The 15,559-nt window shown below is 40.5% G+C and overlaps 1 protein-coding gene across 4 annotated transcripts in view; it reads left to right on the top strand.

The window, feature by feature from the left end:
* The first annotated feature begins 5,468 nt into the window (after positions 1 to 5,468).
* The window catches only part of LOC146391173 (uncharacterized), a 41,420-nt gene continuing 31,329 nt past the window's right edge, over positions 5,469 to 15,559 (top strand). Inside the window, exons 1-8 of one of the 4 annotated variants that reach the window (XM_084924012.1) lie at positions 5,469 to 5,787; positions 5,988 to 6,008; positions 6,314 to 6,391; positions 6,489 to 6,591; positions 6,690 to 6,802; positions 9,701 to 9,771; positions 9,855 to 9,980; positions 10,260 to 10,355. In XM_084924012.1, the coding sequence (XP_084780138.1) occupies positions 6,352 to 6,391; positions 6,489 to 6,591; positions 6,690 to 6,802; positions 9,701 to 9,771; positions 9,855 to 9,980; positions 10,260 to 10,355 (549 nt within the window). In that variant the 5' untranslated portion in view covers positions 5,469 to 5,787; positions 5,988 to 6,008; positions 6,314 to 6,351. The remainder of the gene's footprint in view (positions 5,788 to 5,987; positions 6,009 to 6,313; positions 6,392 to 6,488; positions 6,592 to 6,689; positions 6,803 to 9,700; positions 9,772 to 9,854; positions 9,981 to 10,259; positions 10,356 to 15,559) is intronic. The other 3 variants (XM_084924014.1, XM_084924013.1, XM_084924011.1) reach the window with 3 other exon arrangements.

Consider the following 15,559-nt stretch of genomic DNA (forward strand, 5'->3'; position numbering starts at 1 on the left):
CCCTGTGTGATTCTCCACTCGCCGACCAGAAAAGACAAATCACAGGTCTCAGTTGCAGCACCCCATCCATGTCTGATCTTGCTTGGGCAGATTCAGCAACACTGCCAGAGATTTCCTGTAATCTATTACAGTTGTAAAAGAAACGGTCCAGGAACAGATCACTCAGGTTAATCCTGTGTGAACAACTAAAAATATTGTTTTTTCATCTTTAAATACTGTTGGTGTATTAGAAATATTCTTGTTTAAAGGTTTTTGTAGTTTACTTTATTGCTATCAAATAAATATCCATGTAATATTGTTCAAAGTTAGTGTTATGTTCATACATTTTACAAATACCTGTAAATTAAATTGAGTTCAGTCACAATTACTGTTTGTTTTAATCAATTTATTAATAACATAAAACCTTTACACTAATGCAACACATATAACAACGTAACAAATATATTCAAATAAATACATTTCTTAATTAATAACTCATTTTGGAACTAATCTTTCTAGAAGTGAAAACAGTCTGTCCATCCTCTCCCTGCTCTCCTCTCCTCAGCCTCTCTTTGCTGCCTCATGTCCTTTTTGATGAGATCTAGAAGCCTATCATCCCTGTCTCTTTTCCTCTTCCTCCCTGTTATGGGTGGCTCACTCTTTTCCTCATCGCTGTCATTTTGGTCACCAGCTGCGCTTGGCCCTGGAGTGTCCTCAGGGAGAGAGGAAATTAGGACAGGAGGCCTAATGGAAGGCCTCTGTTCAGTCACCTCATCCATGAGGGCAAACCAGGGCCAAGTAGCAGCAGTGGGCTTCCCACTGACCCCCTCTCCTGAGCCTGGATACTTGCAATCCTAAAGGCAGAGGAAATCAAAAATGACAATAGACAAATAAAAACAACACAACAGCTCTTAATAATTGCACATTTATTAACTTGTGTTCTTAAGAATTATTGTCTTGATAACACACATGCATACTTTGTATTTTTTTAAGTTATCCCATTTCTTCTGGCCTGCAAGGGGGTGACTTTCCCCTGCAGGCCCATCTTCTCCAGAATTGTCCTGATCACACACAACAAATAAGAAAAGAAAGGAAACCATGGCAACTATGTTACTCCCTAAATCCAAGTTTTCACAGCAGAACACCAGAGGAATACCATCTGGACATCACATGTTCTGTACAGCAACGGTCCGTGAGTCATTTGGTTCCGGGCCGCGAGAGTTGAGGCTCCGCTGTGAAATTTATGGTTTTCAGGGTTTTTATCGTTAACTCGGTTTCCCTGGGTCTTTCCCTTGTAGCTGTGTGTCTTATTTTGAAAGAAATATTTACACGTTACCATAGTGACCAGAGAGCATTAAGGGACAGAGAGGAGGATGTTACTCTCAATGTTGTTGCCGCATTTTCAGGAGGACGCTGCTAATAAAGTTACACAATTACACAGTAAATTTACATTTATTATTATATTTACAAAATACCACAGTTTTTGTCTTTCGGATCATTTTGATTTGGTTGTATTTATCCGTGACACCTTAAAGGCCAGTCCGTGTCTGACATGTCTGGGCGACTGTGGTTCAGGGGTTTGGGTTGCCGGTTCGATCCCCTGCTCTGTCTGTCTCGGTCGTTGTGTCCTTTGGCAAGACACTTCACCTATCGCCCATGTTGGCCAGAGGGGCCGATGGCGCAATATGGCTGCCTCGCTTCTGTCAGTCTGCCCCAGGGCAGCTGTGGCTACAACTGTAACTTGCCTCCACCGGTGTGTGAATGTGAGAGTGAATGAATAGTGGAATTGTAAAGCGCTTTGAGTCTCGAAAAGCGCTATATAAATGCAATCCATTATTATAAACCAGTGTATGGCGCAAAAAAGGTTGTGGACCGCTGCTGTACAGCATGAGGGTCAATAAAATCATACTCATATGAATATGATGTGTAAATTGATTTATTCTTGTACGTCCACGCCATAGCAGCCCAATTCTTCACCCCAGTGAAGAGGTGATTATTTTCTCCTCATTTTAATAAATCAAGCCGTTTGGTCTTTGTTCCCCACAACATATCACCCTAAAGATTAATTTGAAAAAATTAAAATTAGTGGCAATACAAAATGTAAGCGTCAATACATGACAAACCGTGGAACCCACCATACAAGCTAGTTTAGGGTTATTTAAATTTAAAAAAACAACAACAAAAAAACATGTCTTTGCAGATGCCCATAGCTTAACAACACAACCGCTATAACAATTTAACTTTTGTACAACCAGATTTTCATATACTTACATTTGAAAGTGTTTTCCTCTCCCGGTTTGACCACCATCGTTATCAGAAAAAAATCTCCCGCAATGAATCCTGGGATATGTTAGGACACGAAGGATACATCGGACCCATCCTTAAAATTTGGGGAAAAGTAGGACGCATTTGTCGCCACATTTTGAGTACTCTTTGAATTCAGACAGCCTTCGACCCATCGCTGTAATGTCATTGCATCCAAATATGGCATTTCAAGCATCCTTCCCCTGAATTCGGACACAGCTTGACACCAGTGGAAAAACCCCAGCCACTCCCACGGACCAGGAAGGAAGTGACGGTGGGAATGGAAACGCCAAAAAAATATCAAAGATTAAACAAATACAGTATATAAAGTACGGGCAGTGGCTCCAGTGGATACTTTTTCTGCCTTATTCTGTAGCGTTTTACCTTCAGCTTTCCTACTCAGGGTTGAAACCAAGTGTTGTGTCCACATACTATTGCATTTGTTCTGTAGATGCATTTACCAGAAGCGCTAGAGGGCGCTAGTGAGTATGTTGTTGTTGTGATATTTGGGGAAGAAGAACAATTTTTTTAAAAGCGTTATCTCCGGTGATCCTCTGTTCCTACCTGCGTGTGTGTAATGCCTGCTGAAACCACACCACACAACACCAACCCATCCAATGCAGCTGATCTGTTTTACAGATCGGGATGCACCGATACCAGTATCGGTATCGGTGCATCCCTAGATGAAGGACATCTCTAAAACCTGCAGGACACCGGCCCTTGAGGCCTGGAGTTCCCCACCCTGCACTAGAGGCTATTGAAGGGCCTAACACACAAAATCTAACATGGAGTATGGCATTTAAGACCATCTTTATTCTTTTCACTACTTTGAACATACACTCCGCAGCAGCTCTCATGCTTTCTTTCAGCCACTTCAACGTCACTATGACTTTTGCTTGCACTGCAGCTCTCCTGCAGCCCTGGTAGGGTTTTGTAATGATTTATGTTTGAAGTCTTTTAGTTTTCTGATAGTGGTTTTGATTGTTTTCTGTGTCTTTTTTGTCTGTTTTCCCAGTCACAGTGTCTAGTTGTATTTTAATCTTGGTCTCTGTGTCTGTGTTTGTGTTTCTCATTTTATTTTGATAGCCTGTTGTCCTGCATGCATTATGTTTAGTTTTGCTTCCCCTGTCATTAGTCTGAATTAGTTCACCTGTGCCTTGTTTTCCTCTCCTGTGTTCCATCTTCTAATTACCTTGTGTTTATTTAAATCTCCAGTTTCCTTGTATTCCTTGTCGTGTCATTGTCTCTCGTTATATGTGTACCTGTGCAGTCAGTTACAGGGTTCACTTTAGTCGGAGTTCTCTGTGAATGTGTATTTTGTTTTCCAAAGCTCCAGCAATAAAAGCTGTTAGTGTTTAGTTTCCATCTTGGTGTCTGCGAACTGCCAGCCACACATTAACACTTGACAGCAACTACTAATGAAATTCTAACACCGTCATTATCCAGGCCCAGTGATACTTGAGTTTCTCTTTCATTCTGTTACTGGCTTACAGTAATTCGCATGATGTTTGTGATGTCAGGTGGCCTTACTTATTTACCTTCTGTCTGCAGTTGCTGTTACCACAGCTGTGCTTATTGCCTAAACTTAATTTATAGGTAAATATAATTTGTTCTTCTGTAGAGTTTTGCGACTTTTCACAAAGTAGCTTTTTCTTCTTTATGTAATATATAATTTATATAATATAATTATATTATATATAATATATAATATCCATCCATTCATTCATTCGCTTCTGTTTATTCTTTTTAGGGTCGCAGGGGGCGCTGGAGCCTTTCCAGCTGTCTTAGGGTGAGAGGCAGGGTACACCCTGGACAGGTCATAATATATAATATAATTTATATTATATACTTTTATAAGTCTTCCCGTGAAACAGAAAATATTTTGCAGTTATGTTTTAGTTTTCAAGGCAGATAGTCTGCAGTGTATTTGCAATCTGTTAGCCATTTCTTCAGTCCTGTCTTTTCATTTCTTGTGAGATTGTGAGATGTATGGATTTATAGAAACTACACACCTTTACTGGATATGAGAGAACCAAAAAAGAGGATTTTGGAAACCTTTTCAACTGTATAAATGCTATATTATAAATAGATATTTGCAATCTAATATTAACATCTTGTTAGATTGATAAAAGAAAGGTTTTGAACAGTTTGATCTATGTAGTGTACATACTATGTATGTATTCTGTGTTAAAGCTTTTGTCATATGATATTTGCATTTATTTAGGTACACGTATTTGAAGCTTCAGTGTTTTAATGTGCTCATAGCCACTGTGTTTTACTTTTGTTTGTTTTTTCTCTGAGGAAAATTTTATATTAATATACATAATAGTATAAGTCCATCCATCTTCATCCGCTTTATCCGAGGCCGGGTCGCGGGGGCAGCAGCCTAAGCAAAGAGGCCCAGACCTCCCTCTCCCCAGCCACCTCCTCCAGCTTATCCGGGGGAACACCAAGGCGTTCCCAGGCCAGCCGAGAGATATAATCTCTCCAGCGTGTCCTGGGTCTGCCCCGGGGCCTCCTCCCGGTGGGACATGCCTGGAACACCTCACCCAGGAGGCGCCCAGGAGGCATCCTTGTCAGATGCCCGAACCACCTCAGCTGGCTCCTTTCGATGTGGAGCAGCAGCGGCTCTACTCTGAGCCCCTCCCGGATGGCCGAACTTCTCACCCTATCTCTAAGGGAGAGGCCAGCCACCCTTCGGAGGAAGCTCATTTCTGCCGCTTGTATCCGCGATCTCGTTCTTTCGGTCACTACCCACAGCTCGTGGCCATAGGTGAGGGTAGGGACGTAGATCGACCGGTAAATTGAGAGCTTCGCTTTTACACTCAGCTCCCTCTTCACCACGACGGATCGGTGCAGCGTCTGCATTACTGCAGCTGCAGCCCCAATCCGTCTGTCGATCTCCGACTCCCTTCTCCCATCACTCGCGAACAAGACCCCGAGATACTTGAACTCCTCCACTTGGGGCAGGAACTCATCCCCGACCCGGAGTGGGCACTCCACCCTTTTCCGGCTGATAGTATAGTAATAGTATAAGTAATAAATAATATAAAAATAGTGCAATATCGATATTAATTTTAAACAACACATTCATATTTGGCAAAAAGAATTTTTGTGGTTATAGACGCTGGTGTTTCTGAAAAACATTGAATGCATCATATTAGTAGGTGGGGCTTCAAGCGAAAGAGAAACTTAACTTTTGTTGTTTCATTTCACAGGAGAGGCGTATGTGACCTCCAGCTTCTAACTATTCGTCGAAAGATATTTAACTTCCACTTAAAAATAAGCTCATATTTATAGAGTCATTTGAATTACTCGACTACAAAAAACCCTCAATGAAAATTTACCAGGACTCTGTAGAGCTCACTTGTAAACAGAGGCGTTAGAAACGTATGTAGGAGCACGCGCGTGAGTCACTTTTTTAATTCATCACCATTAAAACCTTTACTACTACAGCTGTCGGGAGTCCTTCAAAGCACCTGTTCAACAAACTCGTAAATAAAAGTAAGTAAAACTTTATTGATATAGCACCTTTCCAGATATAAAATCACAGAATGCTTCGTAAGATCCAACAATGGATACGAAAAAGAAAAACGACAGGAGTTAAAATAAAAGCGCATTTAACTGTTAACTTTGCCTGGAACGATATTTAAATTGGACAGCTTGCTGAAGGTTGACGGAATCTGTCCTGCTTTCTGTTCCAGTAATATCTGCAGCAAGCAGGGGTGAGTCAAGAGGGTGAAGGTTATTTTATTTTATACCCTAGTTTGGGCTGTTTACAAAATAAGGGGCTTTTGGACAAATGTTATATGCAGTTAAACTATTTAAATATTCCAATTTCTGAAATGGAAATCAATGAGTCGTTCATCTTTAAAGATCCGTATTTTTTCTCTTTTGAATATTTGTAATTTCTCAGTAATAAGTCAAATATTGTTTAAACAATTTATGCAATTTAATCAATGGAATAATCGATACTGTAGTCAATGTACTGTAAATCTATGTACTGTTCTGTAAATTTGTTGTTACCTAGGGTTTCACTATTCAGTGGAAGAGGATACATGATTCAAAATGGCTCTCCTCTATAGGTATCTTACTGATAAATTCTGGGGTAAGAGATCAACAGCTCTTAAACCAGTTGATTATCCACAGAAATGTAAGAGAAACAGTTATACAATTTAAATTGATCATTGATTATCTCCTTCTAGCCAACAAGTACCATGGGCTAGTAAACCAAGGAGGAACGTGTTACTTAAACAGTGTGCTGCAGGTGCTGTTCATGACAAAAGACTTCAGAGAAGCTGTAACAAGGTTTGTTACAGAGCTTAAAATATCAAATATTTGTCTATATTTAAAGTGAATAAACACTGCAGCGAACATGTATTACCATGTGACTTTGATTGCTGTAGGAACCCTGGAGCAAGTCAGTATATTGATCACCGTCTTAACACTTTGTTTGATAAACTAAAGGAAAATACAGCTTACACACATGAAATCAGTTCAAAGCTGGACATCAACCCAGGTACAGTAAACATTATCACACACTTACAGAATCTGTTTGGAAAACTGTGTCAGCTTACATGTTAAGTTGTAGTAGCGTAAAATGATATGTAATTAACACCTGCTTTATATTTTTGTTGATGTTCACAGCATATATCTTGTCCACCCTGTCTGTATAATTAGAGATATGTTGTGGTTAGTACTGTCTGAAGGCAAAGCTCATTTACAGAAGATGATTTGCTGTGGCACTTATAAAGATAAAAACATTTATATAATGTTTTGTGAAAATAAATTTTGTGATAATAAAATACCAAGAAAAGGGCCATTTAGAAATAACTACATTTATTAAAAGATGTTTTTATAATGAGTTACTCTTTATATCTTTAACCATACAAGCAATAGCAACAACATAAGTTGTTAAGGGTTTTTTTTGTTTTGTTTTTTAAATTTACAGATTTATAGTTAGTTTAAAAATTGCAAAAAATGTGACACAGAAAAAAGTCTTTAAAACTTTTGGACATCAACCTCATTTAACCCTTACATACTGATATATTTCATGTCCTGACAATATAATCAGGGTCAGTTTTGAATTCTTTCATAAGTGTTTGCACCAAATTTTAAACTAATCTATTTAGAAAAGATACATAGGCTATTTATTAGTAAAGGGTGGGGGGGGGGGGGGTAGGTAATACTTAATCTTTCAGAGAACACAGTGTCCTTTTCCGGGTTGACAGCACTCTGTAGCATGTTTTTTTCTACCAAAAAAATCGCAATACCATTCTGCTGCTCATCTGTGGCTGGTCACAGGGGCCTAAGCAGAGGAACCCAGACCTCCCTCTCCTCAGCCACCTCCCCAGTTTACTCAGGGGAACACTGAGGCCTTCTCAGGATTGCTGGGGTATAAAATCTCACCAGTGAAGCTTGGTTCTAGACAAGCGTCTCCCCTGGTAGGACATGATTGGAACACCTTGCCCAGGAGGCTTTCTAGACAGATGCCCGTACTATCTCAACTGGCTTGTTTTGGTTTGGAGGAGTAGCGGCTCTACTCTGTGCCTCTCTTGAATGACTGCACTCTTCACCCATCTCTATGAGAGAGCCCACCCCATATCTCCATGCAGTGTTGCAGAGGAATGTCGATCAAGATAGCCCAGCAACATCCAGAGCCTTATCTACAAATCTTGTCTACCCCAGGGGTCCTGCCACCAAGGATTTTTTTAAAACTAACTCACTGACCTCTGCCCTAGTGAAGGGTGAGTCATCCACCACATCCCTAGGCTCTTTGGGTTGGTAGGATTAAGGAGGTCCATGAAGTATTCCTTCCACCACCCAACTACAGTAGATCCTCAGTTGAAGTCAGCAGCCCCACGCGCACTGTACACCTTTTAAGTAGAGCACCGCGTTCCCCTCCTGAGTTGCCTAACAGTTTGCCAGAATCACTTTGAAGCAGTCTGAAAGTCGTTCAATTACCTCACCAAACTCCTACACCTGAATTCTTGCTTCAGCTACCACCAGAGCTGTGTTCTGCTTGGCCTGCAGATACCCATCAGCTGCCTCTGAAGTCCCACATGCTAACCAAGCCCGATAGGGGGCGTTCTTTTTAAGCTCTGGTGGAGGTGTACGTTCTTGCATACCGGGGCTTCTGAAAAGCATTCCCATATCACCCTCACTACACATTTAGGTGTGCCAGGTCTGTCCAGCATCTTCCCTCACCACCTGATGGAACTACTTAAATCTGAAACTCTATTTTCAAACATGTTTGAACAATAATGTTCTTTGAAGACTCCCTGTCATTGCCTAAGTGAGTATTGAAGTCCCAGTAAGACAACTAGATGGAGAACCCTCGAGCTCTCCACCCATGGACTCTAAGAAGACTGGGTACTCTGAACTATTTGGGATATAAGTACAAATAACTGTTCTCAAATTCAGTTCTCGAACCCCATCCATACATTCCACCTCCCAATCACCAGCCTCGATAGCTATGCATCTGTCACTAGGGCCTCCGCCCTTGGCCACTGCCACACGCTGCACCTACCCCTCCTGCCCTACCTAAGACATTAAACCATAACAGCTGCAATCATTGAAGTATCTGCATAAATGGCAGAGTAGAAGTACTCCTCACATCAAAAGAAGCTACGTAAGGCATTTCGGGTATATCCAACCAGGAGGCCCGTGGCAAACCCAGGACACACTTGAGAGACTTTATCTCTTGACCAGCTTTGGAATGTCTTGGTATCCTCTGGGAGGAACTGGAGGAGATGACTGGGGAAAGGGAGATCTGAGAATCTCTGTTTTGACTGCTGCCCCCACAACCTACACCTAAGCAGTAATAAATGGATGTTATTTGTTAAAATTATTATTATTATTATTGTAATATTTAATTAGACTATAGATCATTGTAGCACCCTTTGGTGTCTGAATGACCTTTTTCTCTGTCTGTATCGTATATATGATCACTCTTAAGCTGTGTTTTTCTTTTAGTTTCTTTTTTTTTTTTGGCTTTTTTACATCTCACTGTTTTGAGATTTCCCCTATGATTATTTCTTGATAGTTTCCCCAGCATTCATTTATGTGCAACTCCTCATTTCCCCAATCTCATTATTTACATGTTATACTGAAGTATAAATAAAAATAATAGTTTATAATGTTAAATAATATATTTTCATTTATACCTTTATGCTGCAGTGCACATACAAGGTGTGCTGCTGAGTGCTTTGTGGAGATCCTAGATTCTAGAAGATTACCTAGATTTTAAATGCATGTATGAATGTGTCGAGTGAAAATATTGTTTTTGGAAAGCTACAGGGATTCTATGGCATTTGTTAAAATGTTCAAATCATCATTATCATGATCTTTTTAAGTACATGTTACATTGACAGATGTGTTATAGCATTGTTTTTCTTCAATACCTCCACTGCTCCAGTGTCCGTACAAGGTGACGCAGCTGAGTGCTTTGAGAAGATTCTGAGTCTAACTAGTCCTGAAGCCTCACAGGTAAAGACTGCAGTTTAGATATTACAAATATGTGAATTAAATTTACATATAAGCTAACAACCTTTGTGTGGTTGTCTTTTAAGATATTCCAGGGAGTGCTGATACACAGGAACAAGTGCTCTACATGTAGTACAGAGACAGGAACAGATGATCGATTTTGGACTCTACCTCTTCACCTGGTGGAATCTGACACCAGAGATTACTGTGTGGTGAGCACTGATATCTTGTCTACCTCTTTAATGCATTCAGACTTTGCTAGAATGTATTAGTTAGACATAACTAGTGCCATAATTAGTCTAACTTACATTTCAGCACATTTTGATTAGACATTTCACCATTTAAGTGAAACTCCATTTACATAAACATTTGCAAAAATTATGGGAAATGATTTATACATCAGTGGTAGCAGGTTTGGGCGGCATAAATGACCTTCTCGTTTAATCTGTTAGTTAAATTTCAGCAGCAAGTGACATGAATATATTTTTCAGACAGATGCCGTTGCCAAATATTTCAGTCAATCAGATGCTGGTGGAGGAAACCAGCTATACTGTGACAGGTGTGCATGCAAAAGTGATGCTGCTATTGTAAGTTATAATTTTTATTATTCCTATATATATCCACATAGCAAAATTGGTATGGCCCAGATCTGGCCCACACATTGTGCTTACATATGGCCCACATACCGCAAAGAATCACAGCATTTTGGTGGCCCAGATCGGGTTTGCCAGAGGTGGCCAACACATGGGCCAGCACAAGGCCAGTTGCAGACACATTGGTGGTCCTGTGCTGGCCCATGTGTGGATTACCTCTGGCAAACCTGATCTGGGCTACCAAAGGGCTGTCATTCTTTGCGGTATATGGGCCATGTGTAAGTTGTGTGCAGCCACGGGCCAGAACAGTTTCAGCTCTGGCCCCAGCTGTCAGCCTAATGTATACCTTAATCAAGCCATGTAATAACAACATGTGCCAGAACATAATAGTGCAAAAGTAAAATGACGAAACTCTGTTCAGACAGTGAATGGACTGATTGTTATATAGAGCTTTTAAAACTGCAAAGGTGGCATGGCGCTGTCACGCTAATGATAAAAAGCCAGCTCTTTTCCTTGGTGCCGCCGTGCCGCGATTCCAGCCACCATCAATGAGTCGGAGGCCCCCGGGAGAATTGGTGGGGGCGCGGGAGATGCTGTCGGTGAGTCGGGAACTCTTGCCTGGATGCCGAAGCTCCTGGTAGCCAGGAGAATGCAATCCACTTCTTCTGCGAGTGAGCGGTAATCCTTTGTGGCCAGCAGTGGGTAGTTGGCGAGGCCAGCTCGCACCAGCAATTGTCGGAGGAAGAGGTGAGTCAAGAGGAATCTGCCGTCATCCATTCCTAGCAAGGACAGCATGCTCTCCATGAGCTCAAGAGTGGTACCATCACCCAGGCCCGAGAGAGAGAGGAGTTTCTCTGCCCGCTCTGCATCACAGATGAAGTAGCACCACAGCAGCAGCACCTTGAGAGTGGTGTATTTCCCTTGGGTGGGGGGATCCCGGAGGAGGGTCATCACACGGCGGGTAGACAGCGAATCCAGCGAAGCTACCACATGATGGTATTTCATGTTGTCAGCTGAAACACCACAAAGAGCAAACTGAGCTTCGACGTGTACGAACTAGAGATGGACCGATCCGATATTAGGTATCGGTATCGGTCCGATACTGACCTAAATTACTGGATCGGATATCGACGAGAAATAAAAAATGTAATCCGATCCATTAAATATATAAAAAAAAACACCTCACAAAACTTGCGACATGGCGTAACTCGGCTCATAACAGTAGCGTATGCATCACGTGATAGAGCGGCTGCTTGTATTTGGAGCCTTGCTACCAAACCAGCATTTCATCTCTGAGAAAGTTATCCCAGAGAAAAATAAAGCAAGTGTGTAAGTTCATCTCTGAATGTTTGTAAAGCGTTCCCATGTTAAGCTTAACAACCGATATATGGAGCGACTGCCCCTACCTCCCTCCCTTCCTGCTGCTACTTCAATCGTGAAACTGCTTAATGATCAGCTGATTGGCTTTTCTGTCATGAGTCCGTCTCTCTTCTTTGTTTTTGGCCCAGTTTGCACCAGAAAGAGGAAACCAGCGGCTGAACAACAGCAGCACGTTTAACCTTGATAAGCTGTTGTTAGAATTTATTTAAGATTACTTTCTACACCAGGATCCTTTTCTACGTAGCTGACGGCTGGTAACTGTGCAGGGGCGGATCTAGCAAAGTTTAGCTAGGGGGGCCGATAGGGCATGAACAGGGAAAAGGGGGCACAAAGACATACTTTTCTTTCTTATTATCATTTAAAATATCTAGCTTTTAATAAATAATTATCTGAATCTTACACGCAAAGTTTTAATCTGATGTAAAATATATAGAAGTCCATTACTGTTTAAAGTAACTATTAAGTCTAATATACCCTAGTAAGCTATACTACTTTTTCCTTTGGGAAAGTACCATCTGTGAATTCTGCAATTCTGTTGAAGAAAGATGTTGAATCTATTTAATTATTCTTGAAAAATTATTTATTTCTGTACATTTTATTTCACCCTGCATCAAATTAAAGTTGATTGCGTTGATTAAGCATCATGAGGTGGAGGGTGGAGGGTGGTTCCCTTTTTTTTTTTGCTGGGAGTTTGCAACCCTATTAGTTAGGTTGCTTAATATTTCTGCTAAGTACTCTTTAAAATACCAGAATAGGGAGGATGGAGTAGGTTTAAGTTTATTAGATTGATCAGTGTTGCTGAACTATGAAATATTTTGGGTGCAGTGTATTTTTTTACATACAGGTATAACAGAATAACTTTAGTGTTGTTGTTTGTTTAAACTTGAGTATGAACTTATACAAAATGCAGCAAGATATTAAAAAAACTGTTTTATTGATTAAAAACACACTATATCGGATTCATATCGGTATCGGCAGATATCCAAATTTATGATATCGGTATCGGTATCGGACATAAAAAAGTGGTATCGTGCCATCTCTAGTACGAACCACGAAGGAGGGTTGTGTGGCCAAAACTCCGGCAGCTTAATCGCCACAGCAAAAATTTAAACATACAACTCTGCTATCACTTCTCATATAAATGAAGACAGAAAACTAAACAGCAGTGGCATTTGTAGGATTACTGAAACTGAGCTAGCTGGTATATAATGATGTGCTATGTGATCGCTAGCGACACAGCTATGTTAGCATAACATAAATACTGAAGCTGGAGGATGAGTGCTTACTTTTTTCCACTCGATAAAAGTTAACGTGAGGGCTCCCGAAGGTTAGGGACAAATGCAATCGCATGACAGGATGCTGTAAATGGACCAAACTTCACTCAGGAGAACAACTGCAAGATGAGGTTAGTCATTAATATACTGCTGCATGGGCTGGGCTGTAGTTACATCGTAAGGTTTTAAAAACTGAGCTTTAAAATTAATAGCGATGATAAAAACCGAGAGAGGCTTGATCACTGACTTTTTTAGGGACTTGTTTAGATCAAATAGAACAAGATACAAAGCATTAAAACATGTTAAAAACACAACAGCCTTAATAAACAAAGAGTAGTTTGGACCCAGAAGCAGGGTTCATCACTTAAAGATTGGCTATCCCACCTGCTGTGAATGTTTTAATGCAGTACAGTTGTTATTATTATCACTCGTCACATCCTGTTTATGACAGTTAAATAACATTCATATAACAAATAAAATTGTCTTGTGTAAACTGTATATGGTGTTAAATAGGCCTATACTACTGTACATTGATGTCGGTCATAAGGGTGGTACTTCAAGAGCTATTTATTTTATGAGGTGGTACTCATTGTGAAAAGTTTGAGAACCACTGATCTAGTAGATCTTCTGAGGGTACTTCACATAGTCTTGGTAACCGGCTATTGAGCATCCAGATTTCAAGCTTCGCCATGATTCTATCTCTCAGGTCAGTTCCTCTCGCACTCAACGATCCTTCTTCTATTGCACTTGGGGCTTGGTGCCCAATCTTGGGTGGGGGTGACAATATCTTCCCCCTGACCTGTCGTCCTGGCTCCCCCTTGCCGTAGCATGTGTGTTGAACCTCGTCAATCTCTAGCTGCGAGAGCAATCCCTTCTTCCCAATGTTGGAACACTGAGCTACTAATTGTTTCGCCATCAAAGCAGATGTTGGGTATCAAAGATTCCATTGGCCCCTCATCCTATTTATGTAACCCCTTTTGCCAGGGTTACTTGCGTAGTAGCATTCCAACAATGCCCTATTTTAGTCTCATGCCCACCGATGCCTTCTTGTTCCAGCAGCCCACTTCTCATAAGGGTGTCCTGGTCCCTCAACACCTGACACGGACCTTGTTGATCCGGGTGATGTCCGAGTCAGCATGACTTCATATTTATCTCTCTCGCTCATGTCTGCTGTAGGCTCGCTTAGCATTGGGGTCTAACTTTAGGACCCCTGGATACAGACACCCCAGGTGAGTGTGTGTGTGTATATGTGTATAGGGGTAGGACTCGATTAAAAAAATTAATCTAATTAATTAGAGGCTTTGGAATAAATTAATCTAGATTAATCACATTTAATCGCACAAGAAAATTTGCCCCAAAGCGCAAATGTTTTTTTTTTTTTTTTTTTTTTTAATTTAAAAGGGTTTTAGTGGGCAGAATCAAATAATAGACATGCATATTGTAAACTCAAGCTCTTTTAATTTATGGAAAAAAACATTTAAACTGCAATTCAATCCAAAACAGAGAAAAAAAATAATATCCCTGGCCAAAATTGGGCAGACTTAAAAATAAAGTGCTGTTTAAGTACTTTAATTACGTTTTCAACATGGTATTGTCTTTAAATAATAATAATAAAACTTTGAACATAAAGTGCAGTTTTTCTTCTTATAAAAATAACGCAGAAGCATAAAAGTTTTTTTGACCAGCTTCACCTTCAAACTCTGAGTAACCTTAGCCAAAATTATTTTGTACATTAGGCTAAAATTGTGTGATCATCGAGCATTTTAGTGCAAAAAATAACAAACCCACTGGACTCACAATACCTCCATGTCCGTCTCTTTCAGCCAGTTACTTAGACAAACTAGCCTGTTCACATTTTCAGAGCTCAAGGCAGCTCACTTTTTTTGTTACTATGTGACCTGCAAGTAACAACAGTCTCTCAAATGGGACAGAAGTGGCAGAAGATATAACTTATCTGACATTATTCTGTCAAACTGTCACAACCCGCGTGTTTTATTTAAAACTATTAACTCTGTTCTTAGTGCACCACTGACTGTATTGAGCCTTCGTCTGCAGCCTGTGAAATTTTTTTACATTTTTTTTTATTGTGACTCCTCCACCAGGGCTCAACTCTCTCCTTCTGCTCATGACCCCTCAGTCTCTGCTTTCTACTCTGCTGTCTTTGACAGGGTTGAGTCGGTGACTCTGTCCTCTTTAAAGGAGACTCTTAGTCGTTTTAAGCCTGCAGGGTCTCCAAATGATGCTGTCCCTCCTCGACTCTTAAAAAAGGTGTTACCAACAGTTGGACCTTTGGTTCTTGAGCTGGTAAACCACAGTTTGGTGTCAGGTGTAGTCCCTAAAGATTTTAAACATGCTGTAGTCAGACCCCTGATTAAAAAAAACTGTTCTTGATCCTACAATTCTTGCAAATTACAGGCCTATCTCCAAACTACCTTTTCTTTCCAAAATTCTTGAAAAAAATAGTTCACAGCCAATTAATGACCTTCCTGAAAAAAGCAAAATATTTTACAGGTTTTCCAGTCTGGTTTATACCCTTTCATAGCA

Source organism: Perissodus microlepis, chromosome 3 (assembly GCF_051167445.1).
Source record: "Perissodus microlepis isolate ML-2025 ecotype Zambia chromosome 3, ASM5116744v1, whole genome shotgun sequence".
Taxonomy (NCBI): Eukaryota; Metazoa; Chordata; class Actinopteri; order Cichliformes; family Cichlidae; genus Perissodus; species Perissodus microlepis.